Here is a 14,497-nt window from a genome sequence, read left to right as displayed (position 1 = left end):
TGTGTGTGTGTGTGTGTGTGTGTGTGTGTGTGTGTGTGTGTGTGTGTGTGTGTGTGTGTGTGTGTGTGTGTGTGTGTGTGTGTGTGTGTGTGTGTGTGTGTGTGTGTGTGTGTGTGTGTGTGTGTGTGTGTGTTTATTTCATAGCACTGTTTTCTTACCTTCAAATAAATCCAGATGTTGCTCTGTGTTGTGTTTCTGTGTTTATGTTAATATATAAACTTAATAAAGTGAAACTCCAGAATGTCTATGCCAAAGCATTTGATCATTAAAATGATCTCGGCCATTGAAAGTGTTAATATTGCATTTTAGGAAATGTAGTACATGCTATAGCAGATTTTCGACCTTAGTAAATACTCACTTAAGTTCAGACATATTGTTAGAAAATATATTGTTATACATTAAAGATTACAAAATAATTGAAGAGCAATCGAAAAGAGCAGGACGACACTCCAGGTGTAAGGTGTCCTGCCCTGTCCTCTCTGAGGCTGCGGCCCCACGAGGACGAAAACGGCTAAACGCATAGGATTAACGCAAACGCAATCGCAAACGGCTTCCGTCCACATGCAATAATTATCCGGATAGTGTCTGCCCACACGAGACCGCTCCGTTTAGCTCCAACCGCTGGGGAAGCTGCAGTACATATGCAGGAGCCTCTACGTGGCGCTGTAACTTCCTCCACAAAAGCAGCGAAGAAGCATGGTTGTCATGGTTGCCCTTCTGTTTATTCTCCACGGTGGGGGCCGAGGGAACCGGGCAGAGTTTTTCGCCAGTCAGCGTGTATTAAAGTTGAAATCTTCCGGACAAAATTATAAAAGTGCCGGTCAAAGGTCTTCTTTGTTATTTATTGAGCTTTAAAACAAATGAATAACGACTCTATATAATATAATGATAAAATACACGGAGCCTCTCTTTTTCCTCCCTCTCTTCGGACAGCGCCAGTGTCTGTCTCATGCAGCAGCTCATCCAGTAATCAGTGACCCGGCCGACTGTAAAAATAAACATATTTATAACTAGTTTAGTTTGAGAGGTAATTAAAATAGCTAAGGGCGATGATCTGACTTGAAGTGTGTGTTTTGCTGCAGAGGGAGGAGCTGCAGGTGAGCAGAGCTGCGTGTCTCCGTCCTGTCAGATTAGACTTCACTCGTGTTTAGGTCCATATCGAGAGAAAGACGTGGGGGTGAGCAGCAGAGGTGGGGAGAGGCGGGGCTATTGCCTCATCATTATTGCTGTAGATGTTGCACAAACAACTGTAGCATGGTCAATAGCGTCCGGAGCACGATAGCAACTCTGCGATCCGCCATTGTTGTTGTTGTTGGTGGCGAAACACTTCAGCACTGGCGCGGGGTAAGCGGAGGTGAGCAGAAGAGGTGGGGAGAGGTGGGACTATTGCGCAATCACTATCAGTGATCTGAAAATGTCCGTATAGGGCGCACACACAGAGCTGTTTGACCCCCCAGAGAGTGGCGTATGCATTTCTATCCACCTTGGGACCCGTTGTCGTTTCCTCAGTCGTTTAGTGCCATATTCGGTCGTCCTCGTGTGGCCGAACGGTCTATATGACACTAAACAGTAACGCAAACGACCGAATTCGTCCTCGTGGGGCCGCAGCCTGATACTAGCACTTGGTTGTAATTGTATTCTTAATCAATGAATATGGTATTAGCTGTTGGTACTTTCATCAGTCAAATGTACCACGAAGTATGGCTGTCAAGTGAGCTGAAATAATTACACAATCGAGTAGCAGGGTGGTGGTGGCGAAGTCGATAGGGACTTGGCTTGGCAACTGGAAGGTCACCAGTTCAAGTCCCGGGTGCCACCGAGGTGTCCCTGAGCAAGGCACCGTTCCCCACACTGCTCCCCGGGCGCCGTTCAAAATGGCAGCACACTGCCCCAACACTAGGATGGGTCAAATGCAGAGAAACAATTTCCCCACGAGGGATTAATAAAAGTCCATCTTATCTTATCTGTCATGTTGTTCAGTTTGTGTTTTTCCAACCACTTTTGATTTTTTTTGTTTCGATAGTAAAAGTATTTTGAGGCGACCGGTTAAAGTCCAGCTTTCGAAGGACTTGCAACCTGGAAGTGCGTTTAAACCAAAACCACTGGGAGACGAGACAGAACCCGAATGAACTCGGCTCCGTTCTTGCCTCACATTCAGAAATGATCTCCAAATACAATAACACTAATTTATTATTTTATATTCAAAATATACATTTACATACTCTTTATTAAAAGGTTTATGATCAGGATCATTACCAACATGCAACCGAACAGGATGACCTAACAACTTGATTAAATACATGTACATACTCTTCGGATGACTCACACCGTAGAGACACACACGATGAGCACGGTATTAGCATAAGAAACCAACGAGGGCTGCACAATTCCATCGTGATAAGTGCTCGTGCAATATTCAAATCTCAGTAGGCACACGATGTGACAGGCAAAATATGTGAAATATAAATATACATCATAGCAATTATTTTAAATATATGTTGCAATGATTATCAGGATAATGATACAAAAATGAACAAGCTCTCCAATAACATAAATCATATTGCAATATCAGTCTAACTAAATGCAATTAGTTATTATTTCCAAATGGTGCCTCCACACCTTTAACCCGTGATCTCATCCTATACTGTGACCCTTTTCTAATGGGTAATATTTGCACATTAAATTATAATGAACTGTAATTGTTGTTTGTTCTCCGCACCACATACTGTAACCTTCTGCTTCACCAGCACCTGCAAGGAAAGAAGAAAAGGGGCCTACATGCGCCTTTTCTAGAAAATGTTCTCTCCAGAAGTGTTGGAATAAATGCATTTTAGATTGATACTCTTTAGGGGACATCACAGGGTGGTGAAGACAACACGGCAGAGGTCTGCGGTCAGACTCCTCGAAGGGGCGATGGGGAGAGGCACATTATTTAGCTGATAACAAAAAACAAGAGGCTGGTGGGCTAGCAGTAACGTGTACAATAGTCTGACGTATGACTCTAACACTGCCAATAACAAAAACATTTGTTTTATCATAGCGCTTTTTTTCTCCACTTTTTGCAGTGGAGATCTAAATAAATATGACTTCTCGTCATGATTTCCTCAAGCGATCAGTTTCCTGTTTTCTCATTCACAGTCACTGCTGCCTAGAAACCAAGTATAACGACACAGAGTGTTTGGGGATGTCTTTCTAACTTCACGCTTTGTTGCCCAAAGTCATCACTCAGTGTTCACAGTTTCCGATAGAGTGGGACGATCTGCTACATGTTCTTCATTTTCTATTGCAACCTCTGAATTGTCGTTTGTGATGGCCGTGTCTTTTGTTGGCGAAGAGGTCAGGTTTTCAACAGTCTTTGGAGGGTCTCTTGTGCTTTCTATTTCTGGAACAGCAACCCCATTGCTTTCTGGTACATCATTCCCATCCCCCTCTCGACCGAATGTACATCCTTTATTTCCAAATGTAGTATCTTGTGTCATGTCTTTTAACTCCTCGTCAGTTTCTTGGAGTAGGGACAACCTCTTGGACATTCTCTCAGGCAGGAAGCTGGAAAGAGAAATCCGGTTAGATGACCTCAGCGTTACCTGGTCATTGTCAGCTCCAGCCTCAAGAAATGGTGAAGGACCGGCCCAGTCTCGAGTTGTAATCTTCTGCTTCTGAAGCTTCCGTTTCTTTATCAAAATGACCAGGAATCCTACCATCATCAATACCAGTGCCCCGCCGATCAGCCCAGCCACCGTTTTACCATGGGGTGCTTGATTCTCTGACTTATATTCTGGAACCTCTTCATCTGCCTTGGTGACGTAGATGACTGGTTTCTTTGTGGTGGCCATTGAAGTTGTGTATCCTGTGGACTGCGTAGCATCACCACTTCTGACTGTACTTGTAGATGTGTTTGTAGATTGGTCTGTAGATTGGTTGGTAGATGGGTTTTCAACAGGCTCAGTAAATGTGGTTGTAGTAGAGTTGGGGTTTGGAGACCATGTTGAACGTGTAAATGGACGGGTCGTTTTGTCAGTGGTGAATTGCCTTTGGCTGGAACTGCTTGACATTGACGGTGTCCCTATGGTTGTAGTTGGAATGCTAGCGTGACTGGTTGCATCCGTTGTTTCTGATGTTGTGAAACTAGGGGGAATTTCTGTTGTGGATGTCATGCCTACTGTTGAGCTGTTTGACTGAGACCATGTGGAATTGGTTGGAATTGATGATGTTGGAATACCTGGAAAGAAAGTCTTGGAAGGTGTCGTTGGAGATGTCTGCCGTGGAGTTGTAGCTTTTTCCTCTGTTGTATTTATATAAGTTATGGAGGTTGGATTTAAGCTGGAAACTTCCTGTGATGTCATCTTGTCCTGAGCGAATGTATTTTGCGTAACCGGTGTTCCTGTCATCACATTAGTGAAGTTGTACCTCTGACCAGATGTCACGGTGCCGCTTGCCGTCAGTGGCAGCAGCACCGTGAAGATTAGGCATACAGAATTGACCGTCATTGTTTTCTTCAGGCTTCTTGCTGGTTGCTGTGTCTTGAGCTAGAACAGAGGAAGTCATTTTGTCAGAGGTGACGAGAGTAGAATCTGAAGCAGTTTTGAAATATATAACTGTAAAAGTGTTGCAGCGTTTCCTCAAAGTGCAACTCTAAATGGGCATGTTTTCAAGGTTACATACAGGGTGTATTTAAAGATTCCTCTGACTCACGGTTGTTTTTTCCACTGGTCATTTCACAACATTAAAGTATCTTAAATGAAATGATATTTTCTGTTTAATCAAGATAATAAGTGTCGGCTTTGACAATAAAAAACATTCTTATGTTCCTTAGTTTTCTTTCATCCTTTTCATTTTCAACCATCGCTCCAAGGCACTTTATTTGTGATAAGTATCACTAAGTATCACTATCATGGTGTAAATATATACAAGGTGTCTGAATAGATTTTTTAATCTGTTTTAATTCACTTCTCTGTAGACTAGGGGTGTAACGGTATCCGTATTCGTCCCGTACCGTCACGGTTCGGACGTCACGGTTCGGCACATGCAGTCACACGGCGAATACGCCTTTTTTTTACGAGTGGGAAAAAAGTCTGTCACTCGGGGCAGTATTACACTATATATAATCCAGGGGGCGGTATTGCGCCTAAAAGCCAGCCGCCCGTAAATAACAAATGAAGAACAAGAACAAAACACAACACAACAAAACGAACACAATACATGAAGAAGAAAAGTTAGCAGCTATGGCGAGTTCACACAACACACAGGAGCTAGAAGACCCACCTGCTTCTTTTAAACCAGCTGTGTGGGAACATTTTGGGTTCCCTGTGGACTACAACAATGATGTGGATCGGACGAGGACGGTGTGTCGGCGTTGTTCGACAGCGGTGCGGTATGCTAGTGGTAACACGTCAAACATGCTCAATCACATCCGAGTCAGTCCGCAGCGAGAGGGTTTCCTCGACGGCAGATGACATAGTTACCGCCAACAGATCTGCCCTCACTGCTGACAACGTAGACTAACTCATCTTTTTGAAGTAAAACTTGAAAATAGAGTAAAGCTTGAGTACCTTTATTTAGGCATAATGGCCTCACACACTCACAAGTTAATTACACATGTTAGACATTGCTCCTAAAGGTACAGATTTTATTTAGTTTTATATTTATCATTGTATTTATTTTATATTTTGACATCAGGAGATGTTATACAGTTCTGTATTGCCTTTTATTGATTGTGATTCAAACACTTTCTTATTATTTAATATTTTCAAGACATTCTTTTTAGTTGTTCAGCTTATTGAACCTTTTTGTTTGACATCAGCCATTATAAATAATATGGCCATCTGAGTGTGTGTGTTACTGTTTGTGGTTTGTTTTTAACTGTTATACAGTTAATGATTCCAAATGGTAGAGTTCCTTATTTTCATACCAAAACTTAAAATAAATAACAGCAAAAAAAAAATATGCATTTGGGACTTTTTTTTGCTTTTCCTTGTTGTACCGAACCCGTACCGAACCGAGACCCCCAAACCCAGGTATGAACAGAACCCTAACTTCTGTGAACCGTTACACCCCTACTGTAGACACTTTCCCCCTATTTTTAGCTCCAGCAACAACCCAGGTGCTCCAGATATATGTTGGACCTGAGGCAACATTTAAGACATTACATTATAATTCAGATGATTAAAATGTACTTACCAATGACTTTACACAGATGAGCTCTGTAACCCGTTAGCCGTGTTGCTCCAGGATGTTATCAATTGAAATAGTTATAGGATAATATGGTGTTGCCAGTAGGCAGGATGGCCGTGAATGAAAAAAGGAACTAAGGGCATGACACCCTCCTCTACTCAAACGCTGACTGATTCTTGCCTCACTTACAGGAAGTGTGACATTTGAAACCGTTTCCTTTATTCTTAGTTTGATGTGCTGTCCATGACTTTTGTTCATGTTTGACACCAAAGCCTGTTTTTTGTTTGAAATTACCAGAATAATATTTAATATTAATCTGCTATGTGGTACCTTAAATTACATTTACACATGTGCAATACTATATGGCCTGATTGCACATGCTATTTATGTACTTTCAACCGTTATATTCACCAAATTCATACAGACCCATTTATTCTCATGAGTCATCAATCATGGTGACCAGAACAATGGATGCGTAATTGCAAGTCTCTTCAGTGCGCATGTCACAAAATGAGATGCATTGTGGGACATATAGTTTATGGGCAACATGCTTCTGTAAGATAAGATAAGATGGACCTTTATTAATCCCCGCGGGGAAATTCAGTAGTTTAACAGCAACAGGGTAAGATTGAAAAACAGGACACTTAAAGCGCCCAGACACTGTTAATTGTCCATTAGTTGTGCACTTCCAAATTATTGTAAGTAGTATATGAAATACTGATAAAACTAAAAGTGTATCACTTAAATGTATAAGATAAGTTATTAGTAACAGAGATGCAGCTATTGTATTGGCCTATTCAAATTCACATTTTTGTTTACGTCTGAGCTGCTGAGTCCTCTCTTAAAACCAGCATACACACACGTCTTTTTTAACAGTGTATAATTTAATTGTATGTTCATACATATCAGAGAACAATCAGAGAAAATATTATTCTATATTGTATATCTGTATGTAGGCCTATTATAGAGTCAAACGTGTATCCATCTAACACTGCATTTATCTAGTTATTTACAAAAAACTATTAATGAATCGCTGTCTTTTTTCAATAATTAAAATACCTGTGCATTATATAATAACATTTGTTCTGCTTCACACCTTCACTACTTCAGTATATACTATCCTACTCATCATTTCTTACAATTACGCCTCATAGCTTATTTTTAAACACACATAAAATGAATAATACATTGTGGTGTGCAAAAACCAATTTATTGAAAACCTGAAATAGAACAAGCTCTGTTTCTTATGCACAGATGTTACATAAGAACACTATTATTAGAAAGTGTGCAGTACAGGTACAAGAGCATGAACAGCTTAGCACACAGAGGAATGTTCAACAAAGATTTGTGAAAACAACCAGGACTTTTAACATATATTGTTCCCAACTTTCTGATCATCATTTGACCTCGTCAAATCGAGGAATAGGATCTCTTTGATACTTTTAAATTGGGTTGATCTATTTGTTGTTGGTTTACCTTCTTGTCTGTTTCATAAATGTATTGTGTCAACTCATTTATGTCATAAACCCAAAACAGAGACAAATCAAACTGTTATACAGTAAATGTTGAAGTTACTAAGCGTAGAAAATAAGAAGCATATCAGGTTAAATGTTAAAAAGTTATACAAAACTCATAATCCTTAATAATATACACCTTACTCTTACTTCTTGTATACAGAATTGTAAAACCCCTTAAAGCAATTTAATCATATTGGTCTAGATACTTAAAATGTAATTGACTTGGCTTGTAAAGTCTTTTTTTATACCATTTTTAAAATGGTATAGACATTTTGAAAAGATTCCCATGGAAGCTTCATGCATCAAAATGTATACCCATTACTATCACTTCGTACTGACCAAATGTCTTTAAAAATGTAGAGTAAAACTTCTAATTACCCAACACTGATATTGAATGTATTGTCAGAGTTGTAATCTTCCTGATGGTAATTTAAAAGTAAAACGTTTCCAGTAAGGGTACTTGAAGCTGGTATTCTATAAGCATTTTACTGAGGTTTAAGTAAAGTTATGTGAGGGAAATAAACTGAGCTGAACTGACTGGTTGCTGTTTGTCTAAATGAAGTGTGGGCCTGGGGATTACCAACGTGGGGTTACCTCCTCACACAACAAGGGGCATGTCCTCTAAATCCCTTGGAACCTCCAGACTGGAGTACCTGGAGCTGGTGCTCTGCATCTGACTGGTATTCTCTTGAGGAAGTAAAGCCACTTGTTCTGCCCCAGCCTCTTCCTCCATCTTGCCCTCTTCTTTTATCTCCTCGAGCATGACACTGGAATCACAAGGCCCAACAAGTCCTCCGTCTTCCGACTGGACAACATCCCAGTAGCCCGCACCACTGGAGTGTGTTGGGGCATAATGTCGGCGCTGAAGGATGTAGACCTGGCATGCCAGTACCACAACAGCCACTAGCAGGCAGACAATCAGCCCCCCTGCTGAACCTATAGCAATCAGACCCATCTCTGTGTCGATCAGGCAGTCGGCACGGGTGCCATTCATGTTGATTTCAGGTGGGTTTGTGTGGCCATTGGGAGCAAGGCTGGGCTCCACAGCAGTGGTCAAGCTGCTTTCTTGACTTTCTGTTGTGTGCAAATGTGGCTGCGTGGTTGAAAGGTCTTGGTTTGCATTGGAAGGGCAGAGCAGCAGCTGGCTGAGCAGTAGAAACAGCCAGAGAGAGGTTTTGGTGCCTTCCATTGTGCTGGGAAATTAAAAGAAGAAATGTTTCCCAACATTCACAATATTCGCCTTACTGTTTGAAGGTGAATGCAAAGGGACTGAATCACTGTTTGTTATGAAAAAGCAACTTCTTACATAATATCATTGCAAAGAATTCAGACAAGAAATAATTGTTTTAAATCATTTTTAAAAATATGATATTGTATCGTCAATACTTACTTGGAGTAGTCTTATGTGAAGGTCTTGTTGAGAGATGGTTTGAGACGGCAGCAGCTAACAGACTCTTGATAAGCTCTGAACTCACTTCCTGACCCTCTCTCTGGGTCTTTTCTGGTCAGGTTATTTTGGTGCCTCGTTCTTTTCACAGATGCTGAAGAGCTCTTTCAAAAATCGAAAGACAAAATTGAAATGAAGTTTCATTGGTGTATAATTATTGTGTGAGAGCAATTTAAGCAAGCTTTTGTGCCATTCCCCCCCAAAAAATGCATAATTTACTACAAAATGCCTGACCTTGAACTATTTTGACTGAGTTTTTTTTATTCTCCTTTCTTTAGGTTCAAAACAGGCCAGATCAATGGGGACCTGCTCATCTACCATGTCCTCCTCACTCTCAAACCCTACTATGCTAAACCCTACGAGATAGTAGTAGATTTGACCCATGTAGGACCCAGCAATCGTTTCAAGACCGACTTCCTGTCCAAGTGGTTCGTGGTCTTTCCCGGCTTTGCCTATGAGAATGTAGCAGCTGTCTATGTGTACAACTGCAACACCTGGGTGAGGGAGTACACAAAGTACCATGAGCGGCTACTGACAGGCCTGAAGGGCAGCAAGCGGCTCCAGTTCATCGACTCTCCAGCTAAACTGGCCGAGCACATTGAACCAGACCAACAGAAGCTGCCTGCGGCCACGCTGACCCTGGAGGAAGACCTTAAAGTGTTCCATAATGCCCTCAAGCTGGCCCATAAAGACACAAAGGTCTCGATAAAGGTGAGGATATTTCCAGCAGTAAAACTGAAAAAATTGGTTTGTACAATCAGTTGAAATTTGAGCATTGGGTTTTCTTTAACTACATGTGTTTTCTTGCTGATCAGGTTGGCTCGACAGCAGTTCAAGTGACCTCAGCCGAGCGGACCCGTGTTCTCGGCCAGCCCGTCTTCCTCAACGACGTCTACTACGCCTCAGAGATTGAGGAGATTTGCCTGGTGGACGAGAGCCAGTTCACCCTCACCATGGCCAACCAGGGCACGCCGCTCACATTCATGCACCAGGAATGTGATGCCATCGTCCAGTCCATCATCCACATTAGGACACGATGGGAGCTGTCACAGCCTGACTCCATCCCACAGCACACAAAGATTCGACCAAAAGATGTTCCTGGTACTCTGCTTAACATCGCCCTGCTGAACCTTGGCAGTTCAGACCCCAGTCTCAGGTCAGTACTGCAAGCCATACAGAGTAATTCTAGAGTTTTGTGAGGAGTTGCCTCACCAGCTTTATAGAAACAAATACATTCTCTTAAAAAGGTTTAACACCTCTGACTTGTTGTTCATCCAGGTCTGCGGCTTACAATCTACTGTGTGCTTTGACCTGCACATTCAACCTAAAGATAGAGGGCCAGCTGCTGGAGACCTCAGGCCTCTGCATCCCGGCCAACAACACCCTCTTCATTGTCTCCATCAGCAAGACTCTGGCTGCCAATGAGCCCCATCTAACGCTGGAGTTTCTGGAGGAGTGCATCTCAGGCTTCAGCAAGTCAAGTAGGTCCACCTAAAGCAGCTACTGGAGGACATACGGCCGGTCACTGTATAACTCTTAACCGTTTTACTATTATCAAAACAATCTTGAGATCATGTGTTTCTGAACTTTTACTTTTTCAATACAAGCATACAAATATTGGTGTGATATTAAACTAGAAAAATTCGAAATCCATCTGTACCTACCATTTAATGGTTAGGAGCAGAGGTCGCGTTAACCGAATGTTTTCCGTCCATTTTTTAACAATGACGGAAAAATCTGAAGGCAGTCCGTCATTTTGACAGATTAGAACAAACTCGGCACAGCGCCAAAGTTTCCCCCGCAGCGAGGCTCCAGTGTTATTCATGCCCGCCAAATTATACCTTTTCCAAACCTAACTTTGCCATACAAATCATTGAAATGTCTGAGTATTGGCTTTACGCTGTGCGCGCACCCGCGAGGTGCAGTGGGCATGCATAACACGGCGCTAACAGTTCACAAGCGTTGACAGTGCACGAGCGTGCTCCCCCCCCCCCCCCCCCCCCCGTCAGAGTTGTGTAAAGGCCGACGGGCATAACTGGATTTTGACTGGGTTTTGACGGAAATTTGACGATCCTGTCCGTCAAAATGACGGGCAGCGAAAAAGTCTAGCGCAACCTCTGGTTAGGAGACTCAAAAATATCAAAGGTTAGGTAACATTTTGGCAATGGAAAAACTGGCATGGGCTTAAGATTTCTGAATGAAATGGGTTCTATAAGTACCCACCAGCCGCCCCCTTAAAGATATGCCCATTTTTATACTAATCCCATGCACTGTGGGGTAATATAAATGTGTTTCCATCCAATTGCTGAAAAACGCATTTCTGCATTAAGACTTTTAAGATTGTGTTCCCTAAGGCCTCATCCTCATTTGGAGTAAAGTTAATTTTTTCATGAAAAGTGAGTACCATGTGTAAGTCCTAAGTGTTGTCCTGTTGCAGGTATTGAGCTGAAGCATCTCTGCCTGGAGTACATGACACCCTGGCTGCTCAACCTCGTCCGTTTCTGTAAGCACAACGACGACGCCAAGCGTCAGCGCGTCACCGCCATTTTGGACAAACTCATCACCATGACGATCAATGAGAAACAGATGTATCCCTCTATCCAGGCTAAAATCTGGGGCAGCCTGGGCCAGGTGAGTCCCTAACCCTTACAGTCTAATAAGGAAAAATGTATCGAGGACCTGGCATTTAACCTTCTCACTGTGTCTCTAGATAACCGACCTGCTGGATGTAGTGTTGGACAGCTTTATTAAAACAAGTGCCACAGGAGGCCTAGGCTCCATCAAAGCAGAGGTCATGGCTGATACTGCAGTGGCCCTCGCTTCAGGAAATGTCAAATTGGTCTCAAGCAAGGTGAGCTAACACTTTCTGTAATATTGTCTGCAAAGTTACCTGTGGCCAGCACGTAGATAGAATTTGTTTACTGAAGTCTAAAGATCCTTAACATCCTCTTAGGCAACAATACCTCAAAAAGCACTTCATGTTATTGTCAACCTCTACTAAAATCTGATCAATCTTCATGGTCATGCTTGGTTTTTAGACAACTGATCAGGGAAGTGTGTTTGTAGGGTGACTGTGGCTGCGAAGTCTCATCCTTGTTTGTAAAAAGAACAAAGATGGGTCTGGTCATGGGTGTACTGTGGGAACAGGGGGAGCTGAGCACAGAGCCTTGGGGTGCTCCAGATTTCAACACTAAAGTGGAGGTGTGACAACAATCAGAAGTATTTAGTTTTTTATGATAAAGTTGGCCAGACTTTGATATTAAGGCCCCGGCCACACGAGGACGAAAACGGTCGTTTGCGTTACTGTTTAGTGTCATATAGACCGTTCGGCCACACGAGGACGACCGAATACGGCACTAAACGACTGCGGAAACGATAACGGGTCCCAAGGTGGATAGAACGGCATACGCAACGCTTTGGGGCTCCAACGACTCCGTGTGTACGCCCTATACGATCATTTTCTGTTAATGATGAGGCAATAGCCCCGCCTCTCCCCACCTCTGCTGCTCACCCCCGCGTCAAAGTAAACTGCACACTGAATTCAGATTATTTATCTTTCTCTCGATATGGACATAAACGCGAGTGAAGTCTAATCTGACAGGACGGAGACACCTCTCAAACTACCTACACTAGTTATAAATATGTTTATTTTTACTGTCGGCCGGGTCACTCATTACTGGATCAGCTGCTGCATGAAACAGACACTGACGCTGTCTGAAGAGAGGGAGGAAAAAGAGAGGCTCCATGTATTTTATTATTATATTATATAGAGTCGTTATTCATTTGTTTTAAAGCTTAATAAATAACAAAGAAGACCTTTGACCGGCACTTTTATCATTTTGTCCGGAAGATTTAAACTTTAATACACGTTGACTGGCGAAAAACTCTGCCCGGTTCCCTCGGCCCCCACCGCGGAGAATAAACAGAAGGGCAACCATGACAACCATGCTTCTTCGCTGCTTTTGTGGAGGAAGTTACAGCGCCACGTACAGGCTCCTGCATATGTACTGCAGCTTCTCCAGCGGTTGGAGCTAAACGGAGCGGTCTCGTGTGGACAGACACTATCCGGTGAATATTGCGTGTGAACGGAAGCTTTTTTGCGTTTGCGTTAATCCTTTGCGTTTAGCCGTTTTCGTCCTCGTGTGGCCGGGGCCTAAAACTATCCCAGCCAACATTTCACAAATTTCACTGAACTTTAAAGAAAAGAGCACAGTAAACAGTGGATACAGAAAATGACTGATGCTCATAATGAGCAATTCTGTTCGACCAACCTGTAAAATCTTACCTTGCAAGCTCTGGCCTTAACTTTGTGATAATTATGGAAAACTTGAGAAATCTGATCCAGGTTATGTTACTCCAAAATACAAGGTAATGAAGATAAAGAAAGCCAGTATGAAAATTAAACACCCACAAAAAGCTTTAAGGGGAGTGACACAATATCCTGATGTTGCTTCATAAAGAAATTGGAAAAAAAAATCTTCTTTGACTTTTTGCAAGACACTCACTGCAGCTTAAGTTAATAACACTAAATGTTTTCCCCCTGTGTTTATGTGAATGCTCCATTTAAAAACTATACAAATCTTCAGACAACCTTGCAGGTTCTAAGTTTAACATCCAACAATACATACACATACCACGTTTCTCATCTGCTCTATTATTGTTCATCACAACATTTTAGACGGCATACTAGTAACATTAAATGTTTTGTGATGTCACATTACTTTGAATAACACTTCTTGAATAACAAAAAAGGTTACAAAACTGGTGCATCACAGCATGGCATGGTTGTACAAATCATATCCGAATGCAAAGATGAATGAATTCAACACTTATTAGAGGTTTAGTTTCTGTTGACGCTGTTGCTAGAAATCAGCATTCAATGTAAAGAATACTTACTTACTAAGGCAAGAAATGAATCCAATGCTGTGAATCCCTCCTGACTTGGAGTATTCAAACTCATTTACTCAATATCCATCAGCTGTGGGTTCTAGATCCAAACAACAACATACAGCAGCAGACACAATAGCAAAGGCAGGCCCCGGCTCCTATTATGGCAGACTCCAGCCCTGCACTGAATAGCGGCCATTGTGAGGAGTTATGACGAAGAAAAGCCACTCGGTGTTGAAGTGAAAGTGCAGTTCTCCTTAGTGCTTTTGAGTTGTTTTACCAAAGATTTGTTGCTGAATTTAAGAACTTCAACATTGAAAATTGTAGATCGCTGAGGGATTTTTCATCATTTTTTATGCTGGTGTGATACTAACGATTACTGTCTGAGGTCATGGCAGGACAGCGTACTGAGCACAATGAGGCCTTGTCTGCTGTTCTTGAACTCTGTGTCACCCAAGAGTTGAATATATGCCAT

The 14,497-nt window shown here is 42.2% G+C and overlaps 2 protein-coding genes and 1 long non-coding RNA gene across 3 annotated transcripts in view; 1 reads left to right on the top strand and 2 right to left on the bottom strand.

Moving 5' to 3' along the window:
- The window catches only part of LOC117457858 (neurofibromin-like), an 87,558-nt gene that overhangs the window by 57,832 nt on the left and 15,229 nt on the right, over positions 1–14,497 (top strand). The window contains 5 exon segments of the mRNA XM_034098103.2: positions 9,414–9,846; positions 9,951–10,291; positions 10,414–10,616; positions 11,573–11,766; positions 11,846–11,986. Of these exon segments, the coding sequence (XP_033953994.1) occupies positions 9,414–9,846; positions 9,951–10,291; positions 10,414–10,616; positions 11,573–11,766; positions 11,846–11,986 (1,312 nt within the window).
- Positions 2,173–6,311, bottom strand: LOC117457859 (uncharacterized). Its single transcript, XM_034098104.2, has 2 exons — positions 6,178–6,311; positions 2,173–4,526 (listed from the first exon to the last, which is right to left on the bottom strand). Exon 2 carries the CDS (start codon positions 4,485–4,487, stop codon positions 3,222–3,224), a length of 1,266 nt encoding a protein of 421 aa, XP_033953995.1. The 5' UTR covers positions 4,488–4,526; positions 6,178–6,311; the 3' UTR covers positions 2,173–3,221.
- Positions 7,107–14,210, bottom strand: LOC117457862 (uncharacterized). The gene is made up of 3 exons (XR_004553369.1): positions 14,032–14,210; positions 9,079–9,239; positions 7,107–8,881 (listed from the first exon to the last, which is right to left on the bottom strand). It is a non-coding gene; the product is annotated as an uncharacterized lncRNA (long non-coding RNA).

The sequence above is a fragment of the Pseudochaenichthys georgianus genome, chromosome 13 (genome assembly GCF_902827115.2).
Source record: "Pseudochaenichthys georgianus chromosome 13, fPseGeo1.2, whole genome shotgun sequence".
NCBI classification, from domain to species: domain Eukaryota; kingdom Metazoa; phylum Chordata; class Actinopteri; order Perciformes; family Channichthyidae; genus Pseudochaenichthys; species Pseudochaenichthys georgianus.
The sequence above is the reverse complement of the archived record's forward strand: the minus strand, read 5'-3'. Positions and strand labels throughout refer to the sequence as shown.